The sequence below is a fragment of the Candidozyma auris genome, chromosome 1 (genome assembly GCF_003013715.1).
Source record: "Candidozyma auris chromosome 1, complete sequence".
NCBI lineage: Eukaryota > Fungi > Ascomycota > Pichiomycetes > Serinales > Metschnikowiaceae > Candidozyma > Candidozyma auris.
In genome coordinates this window covers 710885-725265 of record NC_072812.1, presented here as the reverse complement: position 1 = coordinate 725265, position 14381 = coordinate 710885, and the positions used below count along the sequence as shown (strand labels likewise).

Below are 14381 nucleotides of genomic sequence, written 5' to 3'. Positions count from 1 at the left end.
AAAATGAAGCCTGCTAATCAAATACAATACAAGCCACATTAGAGCCTCACCTGGCGCGCATAGATAAACGTTCAGAATCGGATTTTCATTTTTCACGGTGACTCATTGGTATGTTCAAAATTATAGCTCGACTACCGAGACGTTGGAATTCACAATCGGCATCGAAGGTGCCACCAGTAAGACGAATCTCGCTTCTTTCTACTCTTTTTGTCTCGGCATCATTTGCTACTGCTGGGTATTTTATAGGAAAAAGAGAGATCACAAAGAATCCTCCTGAAGACTTGTTCCCATGGTCTTCAACGACGAATTTGGAGAAGATCGGGTCTCCCATTTACGCTACAGATGAAGAATTGAAAGTTGCTGTCGAGGATATCAAAAATGCTGTGGGTGAAGACCATGTGAAAGAGTCGGTGGTGGAGATCACCGCTCACAGTGATAATGGGTTCACACCACACCCACCAAAGCCTCATGAGAAGCCAAGGTATGTTGTCTATGCATTTTCGACAGAGGAAGTCTCGTCTATCATGAAAATCGCTCACAAGTACAACGTGCCTGTTGTGCCTTACTCTGGGGGCAGTTCTCTTGAGGGGCATACTTTTTCCACTCGATGTGGGATAGTCTTGGACACCAGTCGAATGAACAAAGTGCTCAGAATAAACCATGACGACCTAGATGCAACCGTTCAGGCTGGCGTAGGCTGGATGGACCTCAATGAGCACCTCACCAATCAGAAGTTGATGTTTGGCTGCGATTGTGGACCAAGTGGGTTGATTGGTGGAATGGTAAACACGAACGCTTCGGGCGTTAATGCATCTAGATATGGAGCTATGGTACACAATGTCGTATCGTTGACTGTGGTGCTTGCTGACGGAACTATCATAAAGACAAGGCAAAGACCTAGAAAAACCTCCTCGGGCTACAATCTTACTGGTCTTTTTATCGGCAGTGAGGGAACTTTGGGGATCGTGACTGAGGCTACTGTGAGACTTCACGTCAAGCCTCTGCATGAAACAGTTGCGGTTGGCCAATTTCCGTCTGTCACTGCGGCCTCCAAGACCGTGGCAGAGCTTTTTCGAAAAGGTATTCGTCCTGAAGCCATTGAGCTTTTGGACGAGGACATGATGCATTGTACAAACTACAGTGGTCAACTTACCAAGAAGTGGCTTGAGGTGCCTACCATATTTTTTAAAGTAGGCGGCCACAACAAGGTGGTCGTGGACGAGACGTTGCAGATCATCAAAAAGGTGTCGCTTGAAAACAAGTGCGCTGATTTCATCATTGCGAAAAACAAAAACGAAGGGGAAGAGCTTTTCCAGGCTCGTAAGAATGCATTTTTTTCTATTCTAGACTACGGCAAGAATGAGATTGACGAAAACGTGAGACTCTGGGTCACCGACATTGCGGTACCACTCTCAAAACTACCTAAGGTTGTCGACGAGATTCGTGCTCTCATTGATCGGTCTGGATTTAAATCGGTTATTCTTGGACATGTGGGAGACGGTAACTTGCATGCTGACCTCTTTTACACTCCCGACCAGCTCCACGAGTGTCATAAAGTAATCAATGAGATTACAATGATTGGGTTGAGAAATGAAGGAACAGCAAGTGGAGAGCATGGGATCGGAAATGGCAAAAGAACGTTCCTCGCATATGAACTTGGTCAGGAAGCAGTAGACACCATGAGAAAGTTGAAGCTAGCACTTGATCCAAAAAGGATTCTCAATCCAGACAAAATATTTAAAATTGATCCTCAAGACAGAGGAGAATTCTAGAGACATTATTGTCATTGAACATTATTAGAAACCTATGTAGCATAAAAATAACAGTATAAGGAACTCATTTGCGACACCTTCACCATGGCTGCAAACCCACGGCTGCAAACTTCTGGGTGGGGTGTACACACTGCTAAGCCACGATCGACTGTGTGATGAAAAGGAGCCATCCTCAGCAATTTTAAGGGTTCTTCAATGTTTTCAAAAGATACCGTAGCACACATTGCAAACCGTAAGCACCAAGAATCCATTTGGCTTAATCACAGGCATTCCCCCTCACTGTAAGTAAGATAGGGTCTCATGCGCAGTGCTTTATCGCTATCAGCGACCACTTTTATGCACACTGTTGTTTGTTAGGATTCGTGCGGTAAATCGCCGAACATGGAACAGGCGAATGCCAAAAGCAGCGATTATTGGCAAAAATGGACTAATCTTTCTTAAAATCTGTTCACGTCTTTCTCCTCGAAATCTTCATTTCTAGGATTAGATCTCTTCTTCTCTTGAGCTGCCCCTATCGCCGGAATTCTCAACCCACCTTATCTCCCCAGTGAGTTCCCCACCGCAGAAATAGGTTCGCAAAATGCGTGAGCGCTCGCTTGCTCCCCCACATACGCCCAGACAAACTGAGTCAGCAAATCTCTTGACAATAATTTTAAAGATTTGAAAAGCCGGTTAAACTTTCGGTCGCCTGTGTATCTTGGCTCTTGCCACAAGTGATAAGAAACTTGCAAGTCCCTGCGGTGAACGTTGATCACGTGATACTCCCAGGTGAGTGCGTCTGGCACCTCCTCTACATTGGACAGAAAAAACCTGCTCTGGTGAAAATTCTACTAGCTTCCGTTCTTTCTGTTCCCCCATATTATACCATAACCCGAGCTTTCTTTCAAGCGTCAGTACTTCATAGTTGCTAGCTTTTATACTGCCTCTGCCAGATCTCGAGCATAGTCTCCTGACACTCCTTATCTTTGGTGGTAGTATACACTCAAGTTTACCCAACATCCCCCGATTTAACATCCACTATGACTCTGTCCTACTCTACGAACAGCATCCGAACCAAGTTCGGCGACTTGTCTTTAGAATCGGCCCAGGAACGTCTTTCGCCGAAGGAAAAGTCATTGCTAACCAAATCTCTAGCACAGGAGGACAGAGGAGGGATGTCGATTTCTCCACAGCAACATGCTAAGCAGACCTCGATACTAGAAGGTGATGCCAAACTCACCGATGACCATCCAGAGCCTGAGCTTCTTGCCACCTCTGTGGGCAAAGACATCGACGGAAGGCTCATTCCAAGTTCTTCCACCATTTCGCTTTTATCGTTGAATGCCAACGGGAATTTGAGCTCGGCTGCCACTCAGTACTCCGGATTTCCTCATTTCATCGACAGAAAGAACTCACATGGCAGTGGACTAGTGCTGCGAAATTCCCTAACGCATTTGAGCCACCAAAGGCTACAGCCGTACCATAAATTGACGAGTCTGACTTCGCAAAACCAGGAAATGGCTTGCGCTCACACTCAAAGCATACCTTTAATCAGGAACGCCGGCTCGATGCTTCTGACCCCAGACTCGCCCAACTTAGATCCCGTCTCTTTAGGAGGATCTCCATCGAGATTCTGGCTTGCATCACAGACACCACCAAAGTCGCTCTCTGGCTCCTACAATAAGCGCAGCTGCACACTACAATTGAGTCAATTGCACTCCAACCCAGCCAGCACTGTCCCTGGAACATCTTCCAGCGGCGCCACCAGCATTAACACCTCGAGGCCTCCACTGAGAGCATTTCGTGGAGACGATTCACCTACGCTAAATCCAGTACAAACACCTCTTGAAGATTTACCCATGACTCCTCTTTACCTCAACTCCGAGGCCGACCTGTATTTTGTTTACAGTAATGGTCACGGGAGAGATCAGCTGATCAAACGAGATCTCTTCCAATACGATGAAGAGGAGTCCGAAGAAGATGCAGTGAATGAAGGGTGTGAGGAGGTGCTACAATACAATGAACAGGAGGAGCCGCAAGGCTAGGAAGGGGTACGAAGGCAAAACAAAGGGGGTTTCGAAGGCATAGGGTTAGCGCGCGCGCCAGCACAACGGGAGAAAAATAGAAAAAAGAAAGCCCGTCCGAGTGAGCCATTGACAACGGTATTGTCTCGCGCAAGCCGGAATACAAGGGAAGGAGCTTCTAGCTCGGAGTTGGAACCCTAGGGCTGTCATTCATTTTGCCACATTAGCATCTGATGATCTCCGCTTCAAGGGATATTCAGGGTCAACTAATTTTTTATCTGTCAGGAGCTTTTATCGCAATAGGGCCTAGGCGTAGGACTGAAATTCGATCACGAGGTTTTTCTTCAAAATTTTTCTTTTGTCTGTCTTAAATGGCCTTATCAGAGGTGGCGCTATCTTTTTTCCTCAAGCGAGCATCGGGCTGAGCGTCTCCTATATTAAACCTTTGTGCGAAATACTCCTTTTCATACTACAAAAATGACAACTTACGAAGGTATGTGGTGCCAACTGTTCATATTTTGTTGATGTTACTAACTCGTTCAGACGACCATAACTTGAGATACCAGTCTGCGGAAGACACAGTCCGCCAGCATCAGACGTTTTCCAGCATCATCGAGAACTTCATCTCAGATACCACTGTTGACGCCGAGGGACACAGACACACGGGACGTGAACTTTTCAATAGGGCACTTCGGACGATCAACGCCGAAGAACGCACAGAGATCCTTGCAGAGATAATAGCGTCGTTGGAAAGGGGACGAGACAAGTTTCGTCCAGACACAGGGGTGTCCCAAGAGTTTCTCGATAATCTTGAACGTGTCGACGTGTCCACGCTCCCGGAAAGCGCCGACTGCCCTATTTGCACAAATCGCTTTCATGACAACGAGTATCCTTTGATTGTGAAGCTACCTTGTCAGCTCACCGGCTCATCCAAACGAGACCATGTGTTTGACATGGATTGCATCACGCCGTGGCTCAAGATGCACTCGTCGTGTCCCTTGTGCCGCTTTGACGTGAGGGACGCAGAGAGTGTAAGACGGCAGCGGTTGGAAAGAGACTTGGCCAGGGCGAAGGCTGAGATCGCTAATGAGGAAGACGAGGAGGAGGAAGAAGATGGTTGGGATATGTACGGCTGATCGGTCACCTCTATCGACAACATGCTACGGGTCATAACACATAATTTTTAAAGGAAAAATACCTCAGGTTTGGTTTAATGCATCGGCTTCGATTACGGTTCTTTCTGCAAGGCTACATAATTAGTGCCTGGGGATTTATATAGGTACACCGCAATATATGGAGGATAATAGGGAGATACCGAGATACGTAAATTGTGCCCCGTTATAGAGGGGCGGCTATGTACATTAAAAGTGTTGTTTGAACTGCTTCGATTGCAACAAATCCCTAACTTTGGCTGCAATTGGGTCAGAAGTATCCTCGTATGCTTCTGGGAATTTCATGTCGGAAGCAGTCATTTCGTCTAAGGTAGTCGCAAAATCAAGTGATTCACGAGTAGTAATCTCCGCCAGGCACTTGACATCCTCCACGGAGTTCTTGTTAATATATGAAAGCCATAAATCTATGACTTCTGGGTTGGCGTCGTAGGCCTTCAACTCCTGATTGTATGTGATTCTTAAAAAGTTCTCCTTGGTCTTCGCTTGAGCGAACGGCGATTTGATGACAGTATACAATCTGCGTTCTGTCTTCATCTTTTTGGGGCGTGAGCACGGGATACCCAAGTAGAACGCTGCTCTTGCAGCAAATTCAGATGCTCTAGTCAAGTGGTCTTCATTGTAACCCCTGAATTTGAGTTTAGCCACCTGGTGACCGTGAGTAGGCGGAAGTCTCAAGGGCTTGTACTGTAAGAGCTCAACATTAAGTGGAGGAGAGCTAGCAGGGGGCTTGATCTTTGGCTTTACATCGAAGTCCTTATTCAATAGAGACTGTTTGAACAGTTCGTCTTGAGCACGTTTGAGGGCTTCCTTCTCCTCAAACTCTTTGGGCAGGAGAAATTTGTTATCTTGTAATCTGCGTGTAAATAAAGAGAAGGAGCGCCTGGAGAAGTTCAATCCAAGAACTCGACGAGCCAACATGGCGGTAGTAGTGGAGAAAGTATGCCATGATTCAGTTTGAAAAAAATCTCCATCAAATAAAGTCACGTGACTCTGTTTGCAATCCGACCAGTGGTCAGCTTCCACATCAAAATCCGATTAACTTACATGAAAGCGTAACTTCTTTTACTGAAGTAAATAAGTGCCTCGGCTTTATGTTGCTGTGGTGAATGGTTTCGTTTATTCCGAAGACTATTCGTTATATATCACACACAACTGACACCTACATATAATCAGGTACCGTTTGACTTAAAAGCATTCACTTTTAGGTTGTCTAGTGCAGGGCAACATGATTTAAATTATCTCAAGTTCGAACGACGTTACGGTTGTGTTGTGTTACATTGTGGTGACTCCAACATTCAAGCTTCTTATATTCGCGCAGATATCACCAAGCTCATCGTCTACATTATGGGGAAGTCATCGAAGGACAAAAGGGACATCTATTACAGGGAGGCCAAGGAAAGAGGCTACAGGGCACGGTCTGCTTTTAAGCTCTTACAAATTGACGAGAAATTCAACATTTTTGAAGGCGTTAGCCGTGTGGTGGATCTATGCGCAGCTCCAGGTTCTTGGTCCCAGGTCTTGAGTGAAAAACTCCACAACAGCTCAAAGTCAAAGGACAATGCTAAAATAGTTGCCGTAGATCTCCAACCCATGATCCCCATTGAAGGCGTAACTTGTCTTCAGGCTGACATTACCCATCCCAAGACACTTCAAAGCATATTGGAACTTTTTGGCGGTGAACCTGCCGATCTTGTGGTGAGCGATGGTGCTCCAGATGTCACAGGGCTCCATGATCTTGATGAATATATTCAGTCCCAGCTTATATTGGCTGCTCTTCAACTAACAACTTGCATACTTAAAGATGGTGGCACATTCATAGCTAAGATCTTTAGAGGTAGAGATATTGACTTGCTCTACAGCCAGCTAGGGTACTTGTTTGAGAAGGTCGTATGTGCTAAACCACGTTCTTCTCGTGGAACCTCGCTCGAGGCATTCGTCGTGTGCATCGGTTATAGACCTAGACCTGGGTGGAATCCTCGCCTCGAGCTAGGGAAGTCGACTGAAGAGTTCTTCGAGAATGCTGATATCGGCAAAAGCTATATACGTGAGAACTTCGAGCTTCCAGACGAAGAGGAACGATTCATACCGTCATTTGTTGCTTGTGGCGACTTGGATATGGGGGATTCCGATGCCACATACGAGTTGAACTCGAATACAGCCAAGCAGAATCTCAAACCGGTGCAGATGCCTACAGCTCCTCCCTACAAAAAAGCATTGGAGATGAAGAGGAAGGGAAATCTTGTTAGACGATAATGTATGTTATTCTATCTAAAAAACTATCCATAATTTAAGTAGATGGCTCGACAGAAGAGGCTTCCTCGGCCTTGGTAGTAGCATCTGGCTTCAAGGTTGGGAACAACAACACTTCTCTGATAGTGTTGGAGTCAGTCAAGAACATAGCCAATCTGTCGATACCACAACCCCAACCAGCAGTGGGTGGCAAACCGTATTCCAAGGCATTACAGAAGGTCTCGTCAATCATCTGAGCCTCATCATCACCTTGATCCTTCTGTCTAGCTTGTTCCTCAAATCTAGCTCTCTGGTCAAATGGATCGTTCAACTCAGTGTAAGCGTTACAAATCTCCTTGGTTGCGACGAAGACTTCGAATCTCTCACACAAACCTGGGATCTTTCTATCCTTCTTGGCCAATGGGGACATCATCTGGGGGTGACCAAAGATGAATGTTGGGTTGATACAAGAGTCTTCAAGCTCACCAACCAACTTGTCCAACATTCTAGCGTTGGTCAATGGTGGAGGGCAATCGAGCTTGTTATCGATCAAAATCTGCTTCAAGAACTTGCCTGTCTCCTCGGTGTGCAACTGGTCTCCTGGTGGGAATTTGACATTGTAGACCTTCTCCAACTCCTCGATCATGTTGATTCTCTTCCATGGTCTAGCAAAGTCCAAGGTCAATGCCTCGCCCTCGGGACCGTCGGGATGGTATGTAACCTTGTAGTCACCAGTGATTTCCTTCACCATCTCAGAGAATAACAACTCGGTCATATCCATCAAGTCGTACACATCGGCGTAAGCCTGATAGAACTCGCATGTGGTGAACTCGGGGTTGTGAGTCATGTCAATGCCTTCGTTTCTGAATTGACGACCGATCTCGTAAACTCTGTCCATACCACCAACAACCAACTCCTTCAAGAACAACTCTGGAGCAATTCTCATAAACATGTCGATATTCAAATCGTTGTGATGTGTAATGAAAGGTTTGGCAGTGGCACCACCAGCAATGACGTTCATCATAGGGGTTTCAACCTCGGTGAAGTCCCTGTCATCCAAGAACTTACGAATGAAAGTGATGATCTTGGATCTGACCTTGAAGCGGTCTCTAACAAAATCATTCATGATCAAGTCCAAGTATCTCTTTCTGTATCTAGTTTCTTGGTCCTTGATACCAAAGTGTTCCACTGGCAACATGTGCAAACATGGAGTCAAGAGCTCGATGTGCTGGGCGAAAATGGAGAGCTCGCCCTCACCACCCTTGGCTGGGGAAGTTCTACCTGGGTAACCAACAACACCGATGATATCACCTCTCTTCAAGTTATCGTTGATCTTTTCGTACGCTTCAAGAGACTCGTAGTCCTGAGCTTGAGCCATCACCTGGACCTGGACTCCATCACCCTTCAAGAAGTAGAATCTCAACTTGGAACCGGACTCTCTCTTGTTCATGATTCTACCTGTGAGTTTCACTTGAACGTCCTTCTTAGTCTCACCCCTGGTCAACGAGGAGTACTTCTCCACAAACTGGGGAATAGTGGAGTCTCTGTGGAACTTGTGTGGGTATGGGTTAATGACCGAGGAGTCTGACTCGTACTTCTGTCTGTATTCGTTGATCTGGCGAGATCTGTGTTCAAAGTACTGGTTAGGATTCAAGTCGGCCATGTTATCCTTCTTCTTTGGCTGCTTGTCCTTGTTCTTAGCGGCCTTCTCTGCCTTCTTGGCCTCAATTTGTCTCGTCTTCTGCCTCTTCTTCAACTCGGTCTTGCTGACATACTCTCCGGTAACGTCATCGAGGTAGGTCTTAGCGACCTGCTCGGTCACTTGGTCAACTGGGTCAGACATGGATAAAGATAGAGATAAGACTCATCGAAAATTTTTCGCTGCTTGGAGGCATGCACGCAGGTGCAAAATATGGAAGGTGGTCCAGTGAGTCAGCCAGTAGATGCAACTGAATGTAAGATAAAAAGAAATCATTTTGGAGTATTCCCTGATGTTGAAAAAGCTGCTGATGGATAATTTGTGTTTTTTGGAGTAATTTCATTTGCTGATCGTGGTGTTTGTTGGATGACGTACAAAGCTCTTTTCGCAGCCAAAGAATAACGGTGCAGATAAATTACGTATGAGCATTCGCTTGGTGATAATCTACTATACTAGATGGATAGCATCATGTTTAGCACATGACAATTTCAAAACGCCTGAATGTTTAGTTACAAAGAAAGATTAATATAATTAGCACAGAATACAGTTTCTTCCTTCTCCGTTTTTGTATTCAATGATACGAAACACAATTCACCTGCACCATTAAAGTGATCATGGAGGCCTCACATTACTCTTTATTCAAAGTATGAAGGCATTCTATCAACTCTACTCTTTTATTATGTAAAACTATTTCTGCAAGTTGGCATTTACCTTGACTCTTTTGCGCCTACTAGACTATTTAGGTGTACAGGTGTACGGTTCGACATTTATCGTATGTGAAAATTTCTCACAATAGAGAGATACCCCAAAGTAAGCATGGTCAGTAAACAACAAGGCAAGGCGTATGAGGCTCCTACAGCCCATACGATCAATATAGAAGGATCGGTGGTCTTGTCTATTCTCAGACACACCTCGGAGAATTTTCCATCGTTGTTCTCGGGCTCCCTCATGGGATTCGAAGACGATGAAGGCACCATCGATATCACCCACGCATACCCATTTCCTTACCCAGACCAATACGAAGGTGGATCTTTCCGTTCTAAAAGCGGAAGCAAGTATCAGCAAGAGATCTTAGAAGCATTGAAATCTTTGGATGAGGGTGTCGAATTCCAAGGTTGGTTCCAGTCCACTGTCTCTGGTAACTTTGTCACTTCTTCTTTGGTCGATGCCGTGGCTCAGCAACAGCTCAACAACAAGAACTCGTTTCTTTTAGTGCACAACATGGTTTCTGTTGGTAAAGGCTTGGACTTGAAGGCTTTAAGATTGTCCGAGAACTTCCTTACTACATACTTGGACGGCAAGTGGAAGACAAAGGACTTAGAGACCCACAAGTTGTCTTACCTTAACATCTTTGATGAAACCCCCATTCATGTCCACAATCAGCATTTGGTCAACTTGTACTTGGCATCAAGTAAAGAGACCACCTTGCCTAATGAGTTCGACACCTTGAACTTCTCTTCCAATTCAAACATCACCACACAGTTATTGGAGAACTTGTACAGCCAAATTGACTCGTTCAACTTTGATCAGACCAACTTCAACTACTATCAGAGACTCTTGCAGAAGGAGCACACTAAAATCCTTCAATGGAAGCAGAACAGAAAGAACGAGAATACAGAAAGAGTGAAGATCGGCGAGCCCGAGTTGGATCCAAATGAATGGCAAAATATCTTCAAGTTGCCTACAGGTCCATCGAGATTCAACAATACTTTGTATTCTAGAGCCATCGACGAGTTGGCTGACGACATTTTAAAGAAGTGCGACCAAGAGTTGATCAAAAGTTTTGCCATTGAAAGAAAATTGACTTCTAATTAATCATGCATGGGTATTCGTTGCAAGAAAGATCGCAGCGGTGTAGAGTTAGGATGCTACCCTGGTAATGGGTGCGTACGGTCATAGTTAATGCTACAAACTAGAAAGAACTTAAGGAAGGCAGATTGCAGGATTCATGAATGATGTGCGTAACGCGACCAGAGTATGATTTAATTGATTCCAGGGAGGTAACTGGGCCCCAATGATTGCTTTGTAGAAGTCCTCAAATGAGCATTCATTGATTACTACCATCGCGCACCAATACTCAACTGCACTCCTTTGAGATAATCTTTTGATTTACCTTTTCCACCAAACCGATGTCTTGCAGTTCTTTATTATTTCGGCGATAAGTCGACATAGCCCCCTTGTGGTTTCAAATTCCTTTTGAGAGTAGCGAATTGCAGTAGTGATATTCGGAGTGACGGAACTTGCAGCACCTGCAGGTTTCAGTCCAAGAAAGGTTTATATGCTGCCACAACCGATACCTAACCTCTTCATCAAAAAGCTTTAAGACACCTTGTAATGGGCAAGCCAAAAGTATGTACACTAGACGGCGAATTACCTCATCAGCGTGAAGGATGAAGCCAAACTGTTCAACAACGAATACTAACCCCTAGTATATTCTATTGGTCAGACATGGTGAATCGGAAGGGAACTGTGACAAGTCAGTGAACAGGCACACACCCAACCATAAAATTTGCTTAACATCCCAAGGTCATGAGCAGGCACGCAGAGCAGGTCTTGTTCTCCGAGAGTTTCTCGAACAATTTGGAGAAAAGGACGGTGTTAATGCCAGAAGCGTACTCTTCTACACCTCTCCGTATTTGCGTGCTCGCCAGACATGTCATGATATAATAGAGGGGATCAAGGACCTTGAAGGTGTTCAGTACCAAGTGAAGGAAGAAGCAAGAATGAGGGAACAAGATTTCGGAAATTTCCAGAGCACGCCCGAGGAGATGGAGAAAATCTGGGCACAGCGAGCCCACTATGGCCACTTCTTCTTTAGAATTCCCCATGGTGAAAGTGCAGCAGATGTATACGACAGAATTGCTAGCTTTAATGAGACGCTCTTTCGACAGTTTCACCAAGACAAGTTCCCTAACGTGTTGGTTTTGGTCACACATGGAATTTGGGCTAGAGTGTTTTTGATGAAGTGGTTCCGGTGGAGCTACGAGGACTTCGAGTCTTTGAGGAACATTCCGCATTGTCATTTTTTGATTATGAAACAGCAGAAGACCGGGCGTTACTTGCTAAAAACACCTCTCAAAACTTGGGATGACTTACGTGATCTGGACGTAGAGGAAGAGATCAGCAAGGAGTTCACCCAAGAGGTAAACTTCAACTCCATGAACAAGCTCGACAATCCTGATGACATGGACATTCACAGCATCATCAGGGCTCAAGTTGAAGCCATTGAAGAGAATAGACACAAGGATAGGCAGATTCGAGAAAATTACAAGAATACTTTGGTGAACAAGCTCTCTCAGGCCGACCAAAGCTTACAAAATAGCACTGAAGACGTTCTGAACGTTGGGAATTGATGATACCTTGATTTCGTTAACTTCAGTAGCACTGAAGAATGGTCTAGTTATGGAAATTTGGGAGAACTATATCGGTGAACTTAAATAGGAAGGACTTTCTTCTGATGATGTTCACTTATTCACACAGTGTGCTTATATGAAGCCTGTGGGATTATTAAGCGCATACAATGGCAACGATTATTCGGATCATTTGCAACCTCACGTCATATTCCCAAACCGCATTCACAGGCTCGGGCCAACGCTATTAGCGCAAGTACAGGTGCGAGTGTAACCCGGGCACCCTCGGAGGGTACTGGCCCATGAGGAAGAACCGTCTGGTGAGGTTCTCTTCTGCATATATATATATAGGAGCAAAAGTCCCACCGCATTTCCTCTTTCCCCGTATTTCGTGTAAACGAGCTTTTATAACCTCAATTAATCAAAGATAGCCATGTCTCGTCAATTTTTCGTTGGTGGTAACTTCAAAATGAACGGTACTAAGGAGTCCGTTAAGAAGATCGTTGAAGGCTTGAACGCTGCTGACTTGCCTTCTAACGTCCAGGTTGTCATTGCCCCACCAGCCACTTACATTGCCATTGCTGTTTCTGAGAACAAGCAGAAGACCGTTGAGGTTGCTGGCCAGAATGTGTTCAACAAGTCCTCTGGTGCTTACACTGGCGAGATTTCTCCAGATCAATTGAAGGACTTGGGTGCAACCTGGACCTTGACTGGCCACTCTGAGAGGAGAACAATCATCAAGGAGAGCGATGAGTTCATTGCTGAGAAGACCAAATTTGCCTTAGAGCAGGGCCTCTCTGTGATTTTGTGCATTGGTGAGACCTTGGAGGAGAGAAAGGCTGGCGTCACTTTGGATGTCTGTGCCAGACAATTGGATGCCGTCTCTAAGATCGTATCAGACTGGACCAACATTGTGGTTGCTTACGAGCCAGTTTGGGCCATTGGTACTGGTTTGGCTGCTACCCCAGACGATGCTCAGGAGACCCACAAGCAGATCAGAGCCCATTTGGCCAAGACCATTGGTGAGGACGCTGCCAAGAAGGTTAGAATTTTGTACGGTGGCTCTGTGAACGGCAAGAACGCTCCAGAGTTCAGAGACAAGGCTGACGTTGACGGTTTCTTGGTTGGCGGTGCCTCTTTGAAGCCAGAGTTCGTTGACATCATCAAGTCTAGAATGTAGGAGAATTCCGACTATCAGAAACCAGTACATAAAGAAAATAAACTCAAGTTCTATACATGTCCATGCTGTTTTTGTAAAAAAGCTCCTCGGCTTCTTCGATTGACCATTCCTTGTAATCGCATACGGCAGAAGTGATTCCAGCCGCGTGTTCTGCGTATTCCCCGTCCCTGTCCAGCAGAAAGAAACGATCTAAAGGCATATCGGTTTCAAGTAGAATTTGCAGATCTTCTAGGACGTCTATAAGTTTATGGAGCATGGAAATTTTCTGCTCTGTAGCATTGATGTAATTGGAGAATGAAAAACGTAATTTCGTGGACTTTTTGCGATATTCCTTGATCCAAGATTGTGCTTGCTCAACTGAGCCCGTATACGAGTGAAGAACGACCGAAGGAATATTGTTGAAATCTTGGGACTTCCCTAGGGTGTCAAAGAAGTATCCATGTGCCTTAACACAGTGCAAAGACACTGGTGCTTGCAATTCATTTGCAAGTTTGAGTTGCTCAGTGAAGATAAGCGACTGGTGTTCCATGGTCACTTTGCAACCGGATAGCCTTACGTTCTCTGTGACGGCTTGGTTACCGTAGAAACCGTTCGTTGGCACGCGGAAAAGTTTATCTAGCCCCAATTCGCCAATGCCAAACTTTCTGTTGTTTGACTTGCAAGCCGTGGCATACTCCCTCACTTTCTCTACGTACAACGAGAAATCATAAGGCTCAGGTAGAACATCCAATAGCTCCTGAGATGGCTTGGGGGACAAAACAAGATTGTAATGGTCTTCTTTTGAAAGAACATTTACACGAAACAAGTGACTGTACCAAGGGTGCACGCCGTAATATGGCACTACATTATCATTCACCAACAGAATCCTGTGAACAGCGTCTATGTCGAAGTAACTTGTCGACATAAGACAATAGAGACCATGCTGCAAGCTTCGAGCCAAGCTTTCCGGCTCGGTTCTCGAATGCTCCATCAGAAG

The 14381-nt window shown here is 45.3% G+C and overlaps 10 protein-coding genes across 10 annotated transcripts; 7 read left to right on the top strand and 3 right to left on the bottom strand. All coding sequences in view use genetic code 12, as the record gives it.

Annotated features, from left to right (window-relative positions):
* Positions 1-110: 110 nt before the first annotated feature.
* Positions 111-1772, top strand: DLD2 (D-lactate dehydrogenase; the record flags this gene model as incomplete). The annotated part of the gene is made up of 1 exon (XM_029034566.2): positions 111-1772. One exon carries the CDS (start codon positions 111-113, stop codon positions 1770-1772), a length of 1662 nt encoding a protein of 553 aa, XP_028889808.2.
* A 1019-nt stretch (positions 1773-2791) lies between these two features.
* On the top strand, positions 2792-3796 carry CJI96_0000340 (uncharacterized protein; the record flags this gene model as incomplete). The annotated part of the gene is made up of 1 exon (XM_029034565.2): positions 2792-3796. The coding sequence occupies one exon, from the start codon at positions 2792-2794 to the stop codon at positions 3794-3796; it is 1005 nt and encodes a 334-aa protein (XP_028889807.2).
* Positions 3797-4252: 456 nt separating this feature from the next.
* CJI96_0000339 (uncharacterized protein) lies at positions 4253-4911 on the top strand (the record flags this gene model as incomplete). Its single annotated transcript, XM_029034564.1, has 2 exons — positions 4253-4268; positions 4319-4911. 2 exons carry the CDS (start codon positions 4253-4255, stop codon positions 4909-4911), a joined length of 609 nt encoding a protein of 202 aa, XP_028889806.1.
* A 225-nt stretch (positions 4912-5136) lies between these two features.
* CJI96_0000338 (mitochondrial 37S ribosomal protein uS10m) lies at positions 5137-5865 on the bottom strand (the record flags this gene model as incomplete). The annotated part of the gene is made up of 1 exon (XM_029034563.2): positions 5137-5865. The coding sequence occupies one exon, from the start codon at positions 5863-5865 to the stop codon at positions 5137-5139; it is 729 nt and encodes a 242-aa protein (XP_028889805.2).
* A 426-nt stretch (positions 5866-6291) lies between these two features.
* Positions 6292-7200, top strand: CJI96_0000337 (tRNA methyltransferase TRM7; the record flags this gene model as incomplete). Its single annotated transcript, XM_029034562.2, has 1 exon — positions 6292-7200. One exon carries the CDS (start codon positions 6292-6294, stop codon positions 7198-7200), a length of 909 nt encoding a protein of 302 aa, XP_028889804.1.
* A 34-nt stretch (positions 7201-7234) lies between these two features.
* On the bottom strand, positions 7235-9019 carry KRS1 (lysine--tRNA ligase KRS1; the record flags this gene model as incomplete). The annotated part of the gene is made up of 1 exon (XM_029034561.1): positions 7235-9019. One exon carries the CDS (start codon positions 9017-9019, stop codon positions 7235-7237), a length of 1785 nt encoding a protein of 594 aa, XP_028889803.1.
* Positions 9020-9691: 672 nt separating this feature from the next.
* Positions 9692-10690, top strand: CJI96_0000335 (uncharacterized protein; the record flags this gene model as incomplete). The annotated part of the gene is made up of 1 exon (XM_029034560.2): positions 9692-10690. One exon carries the CDS (start codon positions 9692-9694, stop codon positions 10688-10690), a length of 999 nt encoding a protein of 332 aa, XP_028889802.1.
* A 519-nt stretch (positions 10691-11209) lies between these two features.
* CJI96_0000334 (acid phosphatase DET1) lies at positions 11210-12228 on the top strand (the record flags this gene model as incomplete). Its single annotated transcript, XM_029034559.2, has 2 exons — positions 11210-11224; positions 11305-12228. The coding sequence occupies 2 exons, from the start codon at positions 11210-11212 to the stop codon at positions 12226-12228; spliced, it is 939 nt and encodes a 312-aa protein (XP_028889801.1).
* A 430-nt stretch (positions 12229-12658) lies between these two features.
* On the top strand, positions 12659-13405 carry TPI1 (triose-phosphate isomerase TPI1; the record flags this gene model as incomplete). The annotated part of the gene is made up of 1 exon (XM_029034558.2): positions 12659-13405. The coding sequence occupies one exon, from the start codon at positions 12659-12661 to the stop codon at positions 13403-13405; it is 747 nt and encodes a 248-aa protein (XP_028889800.2).
* Positions 13406-13448: 43 nt separating this feature from the next.
* On the bottom strand, positions 13449-14375 carry CJI96_0000332 (putative endodeoxyribonuclease; the record flags this gene model as incomplete). Its single annotated transcript, XM_029034557.2, has 1 exon — positions 13449-14375. The coding sequence occupies one exon, from the start codon at positions 14373-14375 to the stop codon at positions 13449-13451; it is 927 nt and encodes a 308-aa protein (XP_028889799.2).
* Positions 14376-14381: the final 6 nt, after the last annotated feature.